The sequence below is a fragment of the Papio anubis genome, chromosome 4 (genome assembly GCF_008728515.1).
Source record: "Papio anubis isolate 15944 chromosome 4, Panubis1.0, whole genome shotgun sequence".
Lineage (NCBI taxonomy): Eukaryota > Metazoa > Chordata > Mammalia > Primates > Cercopithecidae > Papio > Papio anubis.
In genome coordinates this window covers 44267682-44280805 of record NC_044979.1, presented here as the reverse complement: position 1 = coordinate 44280805, position 13124 = coordinate 44267682, and the positions used below count along the sequence as shown (strand labels likewise).

The 13124-nt window shown below is 33.4% G+C and overlaps 1 protein-coding gene across 6 annotated transcripts in view; it reads left to right on the top strand.

Annotated features, from left to right (window-relative positions):
- The window catches only part of FOXP2 (forkhead box P2), a 596683-nt gene that overhangs the window by 470370 nt on the left and 113189 nt on the right, over positions 1 to 13124 (top strand). For 2 of the 6 annotated variants that reach the window (XM_031664851.1, XM_009203719.4), the window contains one exon: positions 2493 to 2567. In XM_031664851.1, coding sequence (XP_031520711.1) covers positions 2493 to 2567 — 75 coding nt within the window. 6 annotated transcript variants of the gene reach the window in all.

Below are 13124 nucleotides of genomic sequence, written 5' to 3'. Positions count from 1 at the left end.
TGTTTCTGGTTGATAAAAATAAGATATATCATAGATTTTAGGGAATCGAAAAATAATGAGTATGTACTGTGTACCAATCCAAACATATCATTGTTGATGAATCAAAAGGTTCTTCATGGTCTTGTTTTTTTGGGGGGGAGGTTGTTTTGTTTTGTTTTTGCTTGTGTTTTTTGTCAAGGTTATCCTTTTGTTAAAATTTGGGAAATATTTGCGATAGTAACTAAAGAAGATATGTTTGAAATATGGTTAGGTTTACAATATTATGTTTCTGAGTCAGTTGAGCTAAAAATGGGGAACATTCTCACGGTAAAGCCTCAGGCAGCTTCCATCCCAAAGCTACAAAACTAGACGAATTCTAATGAAAACCTCTTTTTAAATGAAATCCTTTTAATATTTGGCACCTGTGTCCCTTAAATTACCATTTAAGGGATGGTTACGTTTAAGGGATCATTACCATTAACTATGCTTTTATTCCATAGTATTTTTATTTTTATTACTGTACTTGTACATTATCTCAATAATTCCTGTTTATGTACTCCTCCAGGAGTGAGACTTATTCTCTGTATCGTCCCTTCTGACCTGACTGGGATGACAAAACTCCAGCATCCCAACATGTTTTGTTAATGCTGGAGACACAAATTATGATATTTTACTTAACTTACGTGCTCTTGAAAGAATTTAAGGTGATGTTGCTTATTTATAGAGTTTAATTTTCTGTATTAAATATTGAAAACAGTGTCATGGCAGATTTGGAGTTATTGTGACAATCACTTTTTTATGTAGATGAGTGTCTGTCTGAGGGCTTTACTGGTGTTAGTCTGGTTTACTGTTATGGTATGGAATAGCATTTCATTTTTTAAGGATGCTTATGACCTTGTTAAATAGCAGTCCAAAAATCATGTGGCTTGTTTTGATTTTAACCAAAGTTACAGCTGCCTAGCTGTAAAGCAGTCAGTTTCTCTTATTATGACTAGTTCTTCAACTTGTACTGTTTTAAATTGCCTGCAATTAGCATATTTCAACCTTATTTTTAGGTTTAAATTGCAGTGTGAGAGAGTACTCTCCTCTTAGCTAATTAGTGCTATCAAGGAACAGTAGGTTACCTCATTAGTACCATGTGCATTTAATTAAAGAAGAGAAAATTGGAGTTAACCTCATAGTTAATATTTTCACAGAGTGCTACAATGCCAACACCTTCAATTGGAGTCACACCCCTGTGTATCTAATTATGCACTGGTGCCAAATAAGGTTAGCAAGGGTAGCACAAGGCTGTTGACAAAATAATTTAGATGAAAATGTATTTGTTGGATTCTGACAGCAAAATATAACTTGAACACTTTCCCCCCAGTCTTCATCTGCTAGCATCAGGTGACATACTTCATCCTAAGAAACAGAGGGAAAAGGATATTTTGGAAGCCATTTTTCCTGTTTGAATTAATGTTGCTCTTATCGTCAAGAAAATAGCATGTAGTCATGTAAAGCATATACAATCCATTTCTTAAACAGAACCTCTGAACTTCATAGATGTATTTGAAAAGAATTATTTATAAGATGTAATATTTACATGCATCAAACCACTACAAATACTCCCTGACACCCTTAACACATCCCTCCTTGCTTTTCTTCTTTTCTGGTATAGTTATAATTTCCCTTGTGTATCTTATGAATGGGGATCATCCTTTCATATCATACATGAAGTCTAAGGATGTGTTGTCACATGGTCTATTCAAATGCAGTGTAATCCTTTTGCCCTTCAGACAAAATCTTTGAAATGTCTAATGCTACTTAGGTAAAAAATGACATTCCATGTCATTTATCAATAAATAATCACTTTGCTTTTACAGATAAAAATGCAAACTATACATTTGAGTATATAGAGTAGTTTTCAATGCAAATGCTACAATCAACAGGTTTTAACAGATATTATCGAGGTTGGTTGCACAGTCTTAGATACATTTTAGTGGCAATAATTTTTATATAATAATGCATAACCACAGCAGTTTATTTAAAGAAATTATTGTGATTGTTCTCACATGACATGGTAGGACAGGATTTATGTTCATTTGTACTGGTTACAATTGATTACAAGTCAGAACTTTTTCAAAATTAGAGATGATTACATTTTAAGAACAAATGACATCCCATACACCAAAATTGCAGTGCCATTTAAATATATAGGAGTATTTATGATTCTTAGCTTACAAGTGGGAAGTAAGGTTCCTACGGCAGTATCATGGTACATAATCAGTGGATTTTTTGGTTATGGGTTAATTTATTATGATCCAAATATTCAACTTCCCATCTGCCAAATTATTTGTTTTTAAAATCTATACTAGTTAACTGTGAGACAATGATGGAATATTCTTCCCTATTTTGACCTACCAAGGTAATAATCCCAAAAAATGATTTTTAAAAATAACAGTGTACGTTATTAGCATAAGCCTTAAGATTGAAAAACAAAGCCAACTCCTGATTCTCTTTGTTTAACCTAGGAATTGCTTCCAGAAACAAAATTATGTATCTGTGGCCACTCTTCTGGTGATGGGCATCCTCACAACACATTTGCAGTAAGTTACACTGGGCAATTAGAAATTCAGCTACTAAGCACAAGGCCATGGACCCAGTCCCACTGAATAGATTATATGTGATTTTCTATAGCCAATCCCTTCCATTGGTGCAGATAATCAAGATACGACTAATGTTAAGATACAGATGTAATTAGTTGATTTTTTCTTACTTCTTTTGTCTCAATTATGTTTCACTAGATATACAGTTCACAGTTTCTGTGAGTTGAATACCTTAAATATATAAAGGCTTTAACACCACTATACTTTTCTTGAACTTTTAGGAATAATTTGATGAGAGAGTACTGATATGCAGAAAATAAGTGGACATAGATTATGGGTTGATTCAACACATATTTTAGAACAAAATTGCTGTTCCATGTTCCTCAAGTTGTCATATAAATATACCAAGGCCTTTTTAACAGAGTCTGCCACTAGAGTGTAACTTGTCACTTTGGACTGCAATATTTGGTGAAAATCGTTTATGTGGCCCAATTCACATACCAGTCATCCTTGGAAATGAATAGTAATCCTCAAGTCTCCATTCAAGAATTTTTAAATAAAGCAACTTTATGTTTCTATTCGGCATAAATTCTACCTGCATTCTTAAGAAATCTTGAAATATTATAAGTCATGTGTTTTCACATATAGTCAGCTCTTCACATTCATGGGTTCTGTATCTGTGGGTTCAACGAACCACAGATCCAGAATATATGGGGAAAAAATGGATGGTTGCATCTGTACTAAAAATGTTCATACATTTCTCTTCCTTATCATTATTCCCCAAAGAAAACAGTGTAACAACTATTTATACAGCATTTATTTTACATTAAGTATTATAAGCAAGCTAGAGATTATTTAAAGTATACAGGAGGATGTGCATAGGTTATATGTAAATAGTACAACATTTCATATAAGGGACTTGAGCAATTACGGATTTTGGTATCTATGTGTGTCCAATCCCCCACACATACCAAAGGACTACTCTACGCAACTTTTGCTTGTTTCCTTAAGAACTGATGTATTTATTTAGGCTTAATGGGCTAGAGTATTTCTAAATTGACTCAGCCAAAATTTATTTACTTTTTACTACTCTATATGTAATATTTTCTAATTATAATTGACAAAAAACAACAAAATTAATACTCGTAAGCAGTCAATGTTTTCTTTAATGATGAAGAAATATCTATTTCATACTTTGGTTAAAAAGAAAATGTTTTCAATAAAAATCATGTCAAATTAATGAGAGGATATTTATGGAAAATATGAAACTTTTAAAAATGTTAGTTGCAATACAAAAATAAACTCAAAAGTGGAAGCAGCAATGACATATCCTATTCTATAGAAATAGTGAATGTCAAAAAAGAAAAGGAAATAGTGAATGTCGAGGATGGGTAATACATGTTATATATGCAGGCTTCAGAGAGATCTGAACTTACCTGGTTTGTGGTCTCATTCACTGTAATTTGGTCATTCATAGTATTTAGTCCCCCTAAGCCTTTTTGTAACAACATTTGAAAGCAAAATAGCAAAAATTTAAAAATGGTGGTAAGTTTTGCTGATATGATGTAATTAAGTTTATGTGAAAGATTAAAATAATCTTAACTTCTAAGTATTCTCTGTATATTTTAAAGGAAGATAAATTTTAGATAAACATCAAGTGCAATTATATACTTTAACTTAATAAAGAAAATTAACTTCAAAATTACTTTTTAAAATAGTGCATTAAAAATGGGACAGTTTTCCTAATTAGTAACACTTTTTCCTAAAATAATCCCAATGGAAAAATTGTTTTCATCAGACCGAAGAGTTAACTGGCTTAACTGCTAATAGTGTTTGCTCTTTATCTAAAACTACTTCTACCATTTAAAATAAATATCTATTCTACTGATGAGAGAAAACAAATCTATAGCATCAAATCTTTATATTTTCACTGACATATTTTCAGAATGAAAATGAGATGTGGAGAAGTAAAATGATTCACCAGAGGCCATGTAATTTCTCAATGGTAAGGCCGAATTTCTATCCCAAGTTTGTGATGACCAGTGTATTGGTCTTTCCAAAAGTATCCCAAATTGTTCTTGACTGCCTTGAGTGCAGTGTTGAGTAGAAGTCTGAGGTTCTTCCATGTGTCTGAGACTGCATCTCATCTCTCAGATCGAAAGAGCACCAGGATGAGTTAGTGAGGTCTGGTATGGCTGGTGGGGAAGGAGGAGCATAGTAGTGCATTTGTCATCAGATGTTTGCCATCTCCTTAGTGTGCCAATTTAATACTTCATATTGGCCATTGAGTGACTTTACAAATGGGGCTTTTTGGCTTCAGAACACAAGGGAAATATTATTTAAGTAATATTAACTGCTTATTTTCCTTTATTGATTACCTTATATATAATCTTAAGCATGCTAAAATGGCTACATAATGTGATTTAAAATCAATATGCTAACCAGAACAAATACTATATTATCCATAGTTGACAATTGCTGTGTGTAATGGACATGGTTCTCTTTTAGTATTCATTGCATTTATAAGTACCAGTATGCCAGAGTGGTAGTATGGAATACCGTAAGAATACTGGTGGGCTAAAAAGAAGAAAGAGGTCAAAAGGATAGATGGGGCACCTAGAGCCTGCCATATTTTTTCATCACTATGTAACTGACATTTATAATGAATTGTGAATTATTACAATAGTTTTCAAATTTTAAGATACCCTATATTATAATGCCTATCAAGGTGTTAATTTAATGTCACACATATTATTTCCATGGTTGGTCAGCCTACACACACACACATACAAGCCAAAATTTTCAGGCACGTGTTCCAAATCGGTGGATTAAATTAATTTTTACTCTTCCCATCACACCCAATTCACTTAAAAAATAAAAATCGCTTAAGTTTATTAACAATCCTAAAGTAAAGTGCCAAAAATTGCAGGGAGAAAAAGTCACTTAACATTACCAAATGAAGGTTAAAGCCCAAATTATCTCAAGGAAATAATATTATATATTTGATATTAAACAGGGGTCAAAAGCTCTTCACCATACCAATTATATATTTTTCAGATATAATTGTATCAATTTACTAGCGAAACGTGCAATACAAATATATTTTCATAGGTTTTTTTCTGGTGTCTTGGCTTGTTGATAACCATCAAACATTGGCCATCACCTGAGTATTGTACTTCCCTATTATCACATTGTTGAACAGTAGTGATATTTTAATGTACTCACTAATAAATTGTGTTTAATGTGCCTCTATCAATTCATTGCAATACTGGGCAGTAATTGTATGCACTTATCTTTATGTGAAAATTGTTATTCTAAATTTTGTCTACTTGTTGTATTTAAAGAAATATTTGGGCTCCTTTGGTTTTATATTTACTATTCTAAGAGTAACAATATAATGTCCTTACTATAACTTTGAATTTAATAGATAAAAAAGCATTAATTTCTGACTTTCAAAAGCGAGGATATCAGAGTAAGAGAGCTTCATTGTTAGAGAATGCTTTTCATTGCTCGCTTTTCACATTCAGTTTTTTCAAATAGTGTCTAGTTTAATCTGAAAAAAAAAATCTTCACTTATTTTACTTTTCTTTCAAACTCCAGTACTAGAATACATGCCTTTCTTTTTTTCCTGATGTATCAGACAGATTTACAAATTACTAACTCTGCCAAGATTCTAAATTTCACAATCTTTGGCTTCCTTACAAGATAGTAACCCAAGTTCATTCACTACTCTCTAACTATGCCCCGTTGGCACCTCATCTGCCTGAATGACCTCATTAACACCTATCTGCAAGTAATCTTATTGTTAGTCTTGCCTACAGGTTTTTACACCTAAGTGAATACTATTTTACATAGGATTCTGCCAGTTAGTTCTAACTGCAAAGGCAATTATGTGGAATGCTTAGGGTCTTTGTCTTTGGTTCTTATTTTTAAAACCTTTAGCATTGAGCCACATGAATCTTTTGATGAACAAAATATCTTGTACTTATAATCTGAAAATGAAGCTTGCCTGGCCTTGGTATAACTGCTTTATTTTCCATTCAAACTAAATTACATTGGCCACATTTGACCTTTCTCCCTACAGGTCTTTACTATGATTATCTCCTGAATGGTTCATTTTTAATGGGGATGCTGGATTGGAAGAAATAAGAAGACAGGGATAGTGATGCTTTTTAAAATATCTTTTTATTTGTGTTCCAAATTCATCTCTCTTGAGGCTTTACATAAATCTTACACAGCACCAAATAATCCACACTGTGGGCTGTACAGTCAGCTTTCTGTTTTGATAACTGGGCCAGTTTCTTAACTTTGCTTTGCTTCACGTTCTCAGTCTGTAAAATTATAACAATAATACTACCTACCTCGTAAGGTGGTAATGGGAATTAAATATGATAACCCTAAAAAGTACTTACCATGATGACTAACACACAGTAAACATGCAATAGATGTTGAGTTAGTATCTGTAATAGCATCAATATACTCTTGCTTGAACCAAAGAGTCAATTCTGTTGGAAGTAAATGTAAGTGTATTTTTGGTATTAACACTAAAAGGGGCATTGGGCATTGTACCTTGGGTCATGGCCAAGACAGATGACAATGTTACCCACTGAGAGGAGTCTTTATATTAATCAATTTAAGTTGAACACTGACTTACTCACTCACACAAAAATAGTGTTATCCAAATGCTTTCTGATTTGTTAAGTGGAAGACAGCTAAGTGGAAGAGACAGAACTCTGCCTCACCAGACCTAAATGATTCCTGGCAGCCAAGAAGAATCATAGCTAAAATATGTAAGGAAAAGTGATTGTTCACCAGTAGTCTGTATCCAGCTAGAGCACATGAAGCTACAAAGTTAGGAAATGCATGCAGCAATGTTGAATTACCTCTATTTTTTTCTTCCTATATTATAAACATATTAGCAGAGAGTAAGCTGAAGTTAAAGATAAATTACTACTTATTAGTGTCGATAGTTTTAACTAACATGCTGAAAACAATGAACCAAGGATAATGTTGCAGTAATTTTCTTCACATTACCCTTTTTATAAAAGCTGTTTACAGTATTTAACTTTGCATTTGTATAAAGATGTGTGGTATACACTTGAATTTATTGTTTTACTGTGTTTATTTTTGAGTAGTTTTTATTGATTATTATGATGGTATTCACACTATGGCCCTTCAGTAAGAAATAAACTTAAGATAATGAAATGTTTCAAACACGTTATAGATTATTTTGTTAATGCCATAAATATAGGGACCGTGTTTAGGGTTACTGTTGAAAACATTCCAGATACTGTATCCATCTGAAACAGAATAAAGGTTTTTGTTTTTAAAGCCTTGGCTGACATTTGTATGCAATTTCTCGATTAATCTTTTTCACCCTACTGTAATTCAAGATATTAGTAATTATCTTTACACACCCCTCTCAGCTGGAAGGTAAGCTCCCTGAGCTCAGTTTGTTCTAGAAACATCTCCTGAGTGGTTGCCCCTCACCTTCTATTTCATTGTAATACTTGAGATTGCCAAGAATTCTCTTGATGTTGGTTCCAAGAAGGACCAGTAGCAGAGATTTTCCAGTGGAGGATCCTCTTTGAAATTTATAATGAATAATTTACTCCCCTTGATGACTCACCAAAGCATTAGTGTGGCAGAAATTGGGGGCTGATGAAAGGATTATTTATTTAGTTACTGGTTTTGTTGTTGTTAATATATTTTTCATCAAATAAATTGATACACACACTAGAATACATATGTGGCAATAATAGGCATTTATGGTGCTTATTAGGACAGACTGTATTTTTCTTTTCACATTTTAAAATTATTTGTAATAAGCTATTAGTGATAGACTCTACAAATTTGAAATGTAATTGGCATTAACTTCCAACAGTTTGCTCTACAGTTTTTGCATATTTCTAAGCATCACTTAAGAAAATGTGCATTCTGTATTATTTGTATTTCTGTTCCCTGTCTATTTCCACATCATCTTATTTTAGCATAACTGAAAGTTGTAGAAAATGCTGTGTCATTTTAGTGTACAAATTTTCAGAATTGTGCACATACACATACAAACATACATCCATGCATACACATATCTAAGCAATTAATAAAAGAGTGTGCATGTGTTTTTATTCAGTTCTATGTGTAGTTTATTTTTCTTTTTATTGAAGTTACATGTTTTAGGTTTGTAATTTTCATTAGGTGAATGAATTGTTTGTTAGGCATAGGATTAAAAAATTATGGAACCAAATGTTTATAACTGGCATAGTTTATGCAGTACTGTATTTACTTTAAAAAATATTTCTAAATAACTGGATTTTTAAATATAAATTTCAATACATAGGATGTCAGGTTAAGCAGCACAGGACTTCCATCGACATTAAAACTTAAACCTGAAAACAACAACAGCAACAACAAAACTTAAACCTGGAACTACACGCTGTACTTTAACAATGGAGTTCAGAAAGCCTATAGCTGGAGTTTTGTTATGCTGTAATAACTTTATGCATCGGACAATTTAGATGAAATTGCACTTGTTTACTTTCAAATAATCCTATTGTTTATCATAATGATAAACTTTATGCAAATAGACTCATACTCTTAATCAGATAAAGTCTTATACCAAGTTAGAGAACGCAAAATTGAACTTTTAAAATACTTAGCATCAAGAACAGTTTGTAATGCTCAGGCTCTCACAATCATTCTCCTTAGCTCCTTTCCATGAAGTCATGATTTCTTTTCCACCAGACTTCCTCCTCATCTCTCGTAAGAGAGATATTGTGAGATAGTTTACAATATTGGAAGAAATCATCTACTCTTCAGATCGACAGTACTAGTTACAACATTATACTTCAGACTACATATGTTATATATTTAATATTTTATGAATAATGCTTTAATAATTTTAATTTAGAATTTTATATGTAGAATTTTTAGTCTGGCATACAACAGACAATATAGAATGAGGGTAAGAAACTTCATCATAAGAGATTATAATAAAGGGGAGGCATCAAGCAAACATCTCAGAGATAAATTATCATTATATTAAGCATAATTCATAAATTCACAGAGAGTTGTGCAATCGTAGAGGGAAAGTGTTACCAAAATGATGTCCTCAGAATTGAATAAACAAGCTTAAAAGTTTAGGAATTCAATATTTCTAGAGTATCATATACATATACCTAAGGAACATTTTCTGGTGCATAGATCATTAATACAAAATTAAGATAAGACAATTAATATGAATAGCATATGTACTGTTGTTTTATCCCTATTTCCTTCCCCATCCTTGTTGCCTGTAAGTTGTAGGTATAAGAGATTATATCTCTTAAACTCTTCTATATTGAGGCTAGAAAACATACTTTTTTTGCGTATCTGCTGTTTTATATTACCTGAGTAGACACTGCTATTTTGGAAGGGTTGTGCCCTGTTCTTACATTGCCAAATTGCCAAAATTCAAAGGAAGGGATGTCTGCTTAACATCTATTTTCATCCTATATGAACTGATAGTGTATTATAGCTAAAAGGGGCCTTATAGTTCATCTAATTCAACTCCTTTATTTTATAATTGAAAAAAAGTGTTAAAGAATCAAAGTGACTTCCTTAATATCTCCCCATTATTAATTGAATTCAGGAGGGAGCTACTGATGATCTGACAGTTCTTTAGTTTTGACTCATGGTTCATATGTATTAATTTTGCCAGGCCGTTTATTTTAGTTTTAATTCTATGTATCTGTCAATTTAGGAAATCACTCTGTTTTTCCAAATGTTGCTAATCACATTTACCTATGAAAAAGTTTTAAAAACCAGATGGATGTCATGATCACTTATGAAATTATCATTCATATTACTTGACTGCATGTGGTTTGTTGAGGACACTTTTGAGGTGTCAGTCAGACCTATGAGATTGTTTCATTTATAGGTCTAGGTTTTAGAAAAGGAAAATTTAAGGTTCCTCAGTGATTTCCTCAGAAATGTTTTAGAGTGAATTGTGAAATTCCAGACTGTTGATTTATTGCTTATGTTATTTTATTAAGACTTCAGTTAGGAGAAAAAAAGCACTTAAAATACATATATAAGACAATAGAAATTTAGTTTCTAATTGTTAAAAGAATAAGCCTAATGGTTACCAAGCCTTAATCCTTTACATTTTCTCTTTATTTAGACTCTACATTCAAGAAGGATCAATTGCTTTATAGAAAGGACCAAAATCTGAGGGTTTCCCAGACTTTTCCAGTTGTTTGTTCACTATTCGTCAGATAAATATGTATTAACAATTAAAAATAAGTGGTTAGTGGATCTGTTGTGCCATCCTGATCTTGGAATTCTAAGAAAAGGAAGTAAGACAATACTTTTAAGTCTGATATTTAAATATTGGACACTCAATATATAAAGCCCAGGATAGATGCTTGGATTGATCAGGTAAAGATACTGAATTCATAACATAAAATTTTTATCCCATAAAATATATTCATAGCACTAATGATAGAAATGGGTACAGAGGTTACGGAATTCTTTTGAGAAATTGTGATTCTCGATCAGTCCTAGATAAGTATCTGGGACCTATCAATTCTACCGTTGTTAATTAGCACATACAATTTTGTTACTGTGACTGTCTCCCACCCCAAACTGGGCTCTTCTCTCACCCTACCTTCTGCTTCTGTTCTCACACATACCATATTCCTTTTTTTTTTTTTTTCTGTCCGCCAGTAGACTGTTTCCTTTTCTTCCCTGTGCATCCACTTCTACTGGTCATGCAAGCCCCAACTCAGTTACTGTTGCACGTGAATGCTTTTTCACCAACACAGTTCACATGGATTCATTCCTTTTTTAATATTGTGTATTATACTTGTCTAACTCTTAACTCACACTTTTGGAATTATTCTTGCATAGCTTCCTTGATACTCAGTTCCATTCAACACATATTCACTGAGCATATACTATGGATAACTCATGTTGCTAAGCAGTCTTTTCAGTAAAATGATGAGTTATCAGCTGTATTTGAGAAATTCATATTATGAAAATGGGAAATACATAATTTAGGACTCAAAAACTCTATGCGCTCTAAGGAGAGATTCAATTGTACTGAGGAATTAAAAACAAGTAGATAGGAGAGGTTTATTTTAGGTAAAGTTTTTGTTTTTGTTTTTTTAAATCTTATTGGCATGTGTAGCCTCTGATTGTATGGGCTAATGCCAGAATTTGAAATTTTAAGGACTTTTTAAAAGGATCTTAAATATTCTGTAAGATTTTGAGTAAGGAAGTAGATGTAACATAACTAGACCATCCTACTTATGATATCCTTAGAGCAATAGAAAGCAGTCACTGAAATGAGAAAAAATATTGGAGTCTATGTGTCCAATTAGAGTGTGTTGTCAGAAAAACAAACTATCGTCATCTTAACTAGGGGAAGGACAGGAGAAGGAAATAAGACAGATTTAAGAAAGAAGGCTGGGCACGGTGGCTCACGCCTGTAATCCCAGCACTTTGGGAGGCTGAGGCAGGTGGATCACCTGAGGTCAGTAGTTTGAGACCAGCCTGACCAACATGGTTAAACCCCATCTCTACTAAAAATGCAAGAATTAGCCGGATGTGTTGGCGTGTGCCTGTAGTCCCAGCCACTTGGGAGGATGAGACAGAAGAATTGTTTGAACCTGGGAGGCAGAGGTTGCAGTGAGCCAAAATTACACCACTATACTCCAGCCTGGGCAACAGAGCGAGACTCCATCTCAAAAAAAAAAAGAAAAAGAAAAAGAAAAGAAAGAAAGAAAGAAAAGAAAGAAAACAACGACTTGATTTTTAAAAGCATGTTGACAATTAGAAAAACAAGAAATTGAGATTTCTGTAATTTTATACCTGTTTATCTGTATTTGGCAGGTTGTGGCCCTGGTAATATCTAAAACACAAGAACTGCAGATTTGACCATAGGCAGTAGGAAGTTGAAAGTGACAATCAGTTTTGTTTGAAAAGTGGGATATCTGTGTGTTCAGTAGACAGTTAGCGTTGAGTTGGAGATGATGCGTTTTTGGAAATCATATAATATACAGGAGACTGGAGTCCCATGATTTTTAAGGAGATCATGAAGAGTAAGATAGCACAGAGAAGTCACAAGACAAGACACTGGGTAAAGGAAGAATGAGCCAGCAAAGAATGTCAATCTATAGCAGTAGAGAACCAGGAGCCAGCAGTCAAAGGCCAGTAGAAGATACACACACAAAAACGCAAGCGCGCACACACACACACACACAAGCACACGGACATACTGGTTTTGTTGCTGGTATCTTCTTCCATTTATTTATTTATTTATTTATTTATTTATTTATTTATTTAGAGATGGAGTCTGGTGCTGTCACCCAGACTGGAGTGCAATGGCACAGTCTCTGCTCACTGTAACCTCTGCCTCCCAGGCTTAAGCAATCCTCCCTCCTCAGCCTCTCCAGTAGTTGGCACCACAGTCACAAGCCACCACATCTGACTGATTATTGTATTTTTTGTAGAGATGGGGTTTCACCATTGCCCAGGCTGGTCTCGAACGCCTGGGCTTACAGACGTGAGCCACTCTGC